Genomic DNA, 2,500 nt, shown 5'->3' with positions numbered 1-2,500 from the left:
AGCACCCCCTAACCTGTGTCCAAGACAAGCCGCGCACCACTAACCCAAACGTCTACACATGTATCCACATTTAAAAAAATGATTTTAGTGATTAATTACAATGATTTTAGCTTTAGACATCTATCAATACTTTAAGGACTTTACATCGGGACCGAAACATGTTTTAATTTGGTCTTGATTTGGCCTAATTATTATGTTTGGAGGTAGAATTTTGGTCACAACCTCAACACATACAAAATTCCGCGCACCCCCTGAAATCTCAGGCGCACCCCCTGGGGATGCCCGCACCCCAGGTTAAGAACCACTGCTCTAGCTGACCGCTCCCGCTAATCTGCTCACCTCCGGAGTAGGCAGGCAGCACTCAGGCAGACGGCCAGACGCTAATGAGGGAGGCCAATTAGCGCCCAGCTATAATGCCATCACCTGATACTGTTGTTGCCCAGAATCACTGATATAACTGCTTGGGTGCTCTAGTCCAGCCAAATGTGTATGAAGACTATATGAAGAGTTCAGATGCAAAACCCCCTAAGTGCCTTTTCAGAAAATAATCTTAATTCATTTTTATTTAATACAAAGCTATGAAAAGTGCATATTTACATATTATTCATGTAATATAACTATTTATATGTATTATCAAGTACATGAATGTAAACCAAACCAACAACTGTGTTCTCTAAAAATATAGAAGTGCAGGTCTTCAGAAATGGAGTTAGGGGGTTTTGCATCTGAACTCTTCATGTGGAGGGCTCTTCCTTGAGCTGATCTGAGTTTTATTTTAATTATGTTAAACATTTTAGCACTTTTATTGACAATTCGCAGTCATTGACACAAATACTTTACAATGTGTTATTATTTTTTCTGGAATATAACAATTCTGCCCAGAATCACTGCCTTAACTGCTTGGATGCTCTAGTGGCTCTGGCCCAGTGGTTCTCTGCGTTTTCTGAACAAACTCCCCGCTGATCTCATCATAACCCTTCCAACGCCCTCTTGAGCTAATCGTAAGGGCCAAAACATACCAAGGCGGAACGGAACGGACGCGGTCTTTCTGCTTAGTTTTGGCCGGCGTGCTTTTCTCTGCCTTGCACACTGACAGCGTCGGCGTGCGCGGCCAGTCCTGTTCAAAACCCTCCCCACAGCTAAAGCTAGCATGCTACTTTGCCATTCATTTGAATGAGACACCGCCGGTTGCCGGCGTGAAAAATACGCTCGTGTTCTATTTTCCAAATGCAGCGCGGCGCAGAGCCGGCTCCTGCGCCGCTGACGACCGACTACTGCCGGTTGGTGTGTAAGGACAGATAGGTTTCAATGTATTTTCACCGACGCCGGTAAAAAACGCGGCCGTTCCGCGACGCTTTACCGCCTTGGTGTGTAAGACCCCTAACACCTGCAAACGCCCCGCATTAGTATTGAAAACTCCCCGTTGACCTCATCATGACCCCTCCAACCTTGGAACCTTGGAGCTGTCCTTGCTGATGGAAGGACTTTGTATATCCTACTGACCTGTCTGATGTGAAAACAAATATCCTTTTGGGGCAATAAAACATCTAATCAAGTACGGTGGAGCCACGTACCAGCAGGTGTTTGACGTTGAAGATGACTTGCTGATGGATGGACTGCACGCATCATACCAGTACCAATACCAACACCAATACCACTAGAACCAGTACAGTGCTCTATAACAGCAAACTGGCATGAATATGACAAGTATGGTTGAGCCACCTACCAGCAGGTGTTTGACGGTGAAGATGACTGGGTCGGACAGGTAGACCTTGGAGCTGTCCTTGCTGATGGAGGCGGTGATGACGGGGGAGTTGACGATGAGCGAGTAGTTGGTGGCCAAGGCCTCGCTGCTCAGCTTCATGCTGGCGTTCTCCGTCGACAGGTAGGAGCCCAGGTGCTTATACAGCACAAACGCCATGCGGATCTCACCTGCGCAAGGAGAAGGTGATACAGGTAATCGATACAGATCAGAACACAACAGAACAGGGATGCGTTTCTCGAAACCATAATTGCTAACTACATTAGCTACTTTGTTGCTTGCAAAGCAATTTCCCATTGGCAACTACCCACGTTGCTAACTGGCTAGCAACTATGCTTTCTAGACATGCATCCCAGAATATAATACACTAGTCTGTCGACAGGTAGGAGCCCAGGTGTTTAATACAGCATGAACGCCATGCGGATCTCACCTGCGCAAGGGGAAGGTGACACAGGTAATCAACACACGATACAAGCAGTCAGAACAGATCAGAACAGACCAGAGCAGAACCCAATAGAACAGAATAGAATAGAATAGAAAATAGTAAAGAAAAGAAAAGTCCGTCGACAGGTAGGAGCCCAGGTGCTTATACAGCACAAACGCCATGCGGATCTCAATTGCGCAAGGGGAAGGTGACACAGGTAATCAATACAGATCAGAACAGAAGAGAGCAGAACCCAACAGAATAGACTAGCATAACATAGACCTAGCAAAGGCCTAGATCAGCACAATGATCCT

At 46.2% G+C, this 2,500-nt stretch overlaps 1 protein-coding gene across 1 annotated transcript in view; it reads right to left on the bottom strand.

The window, feature by feature from the left end:
* Positions 1–2,500, bottom strand: part of LOC134437443 (adhesion G protein-coupled receptor L3-like) — an 87,211-nt gene that overhangs the window by 11,356 nt on the left and 73,355 nt on the right. Inside the window, exon 6 of the mRNA XM_063186932.1 lies at positions 1,727–1,932. Coding sequence (XP_063043002.1) covers positions 1,727–1,932 — 206 coding nt within the window. The remainder of the gene's footprint in view (positions 1–1,726; positions 1,933–2,500) is intronic.

Source organism: Engraulis encrasicolus, chromosome 21 (genome assembly GCF_034702125.1).
Source record: "Engraulis encrasicolus isolate BLACKSEA-1 chromosome 21, IST_EnEncr_1.0, whole genome shotgun sequence".
NCBI classification, from domain to species: Eukaryota; Metazoa; Chordata; class Actinopteri; order Clupeiformes; family Engraulidae; genus Engraulis; species Engraulis encrasicolus.
This window is presented reverse-complemented; position numbering and strand designations above follow the sequence as displayed.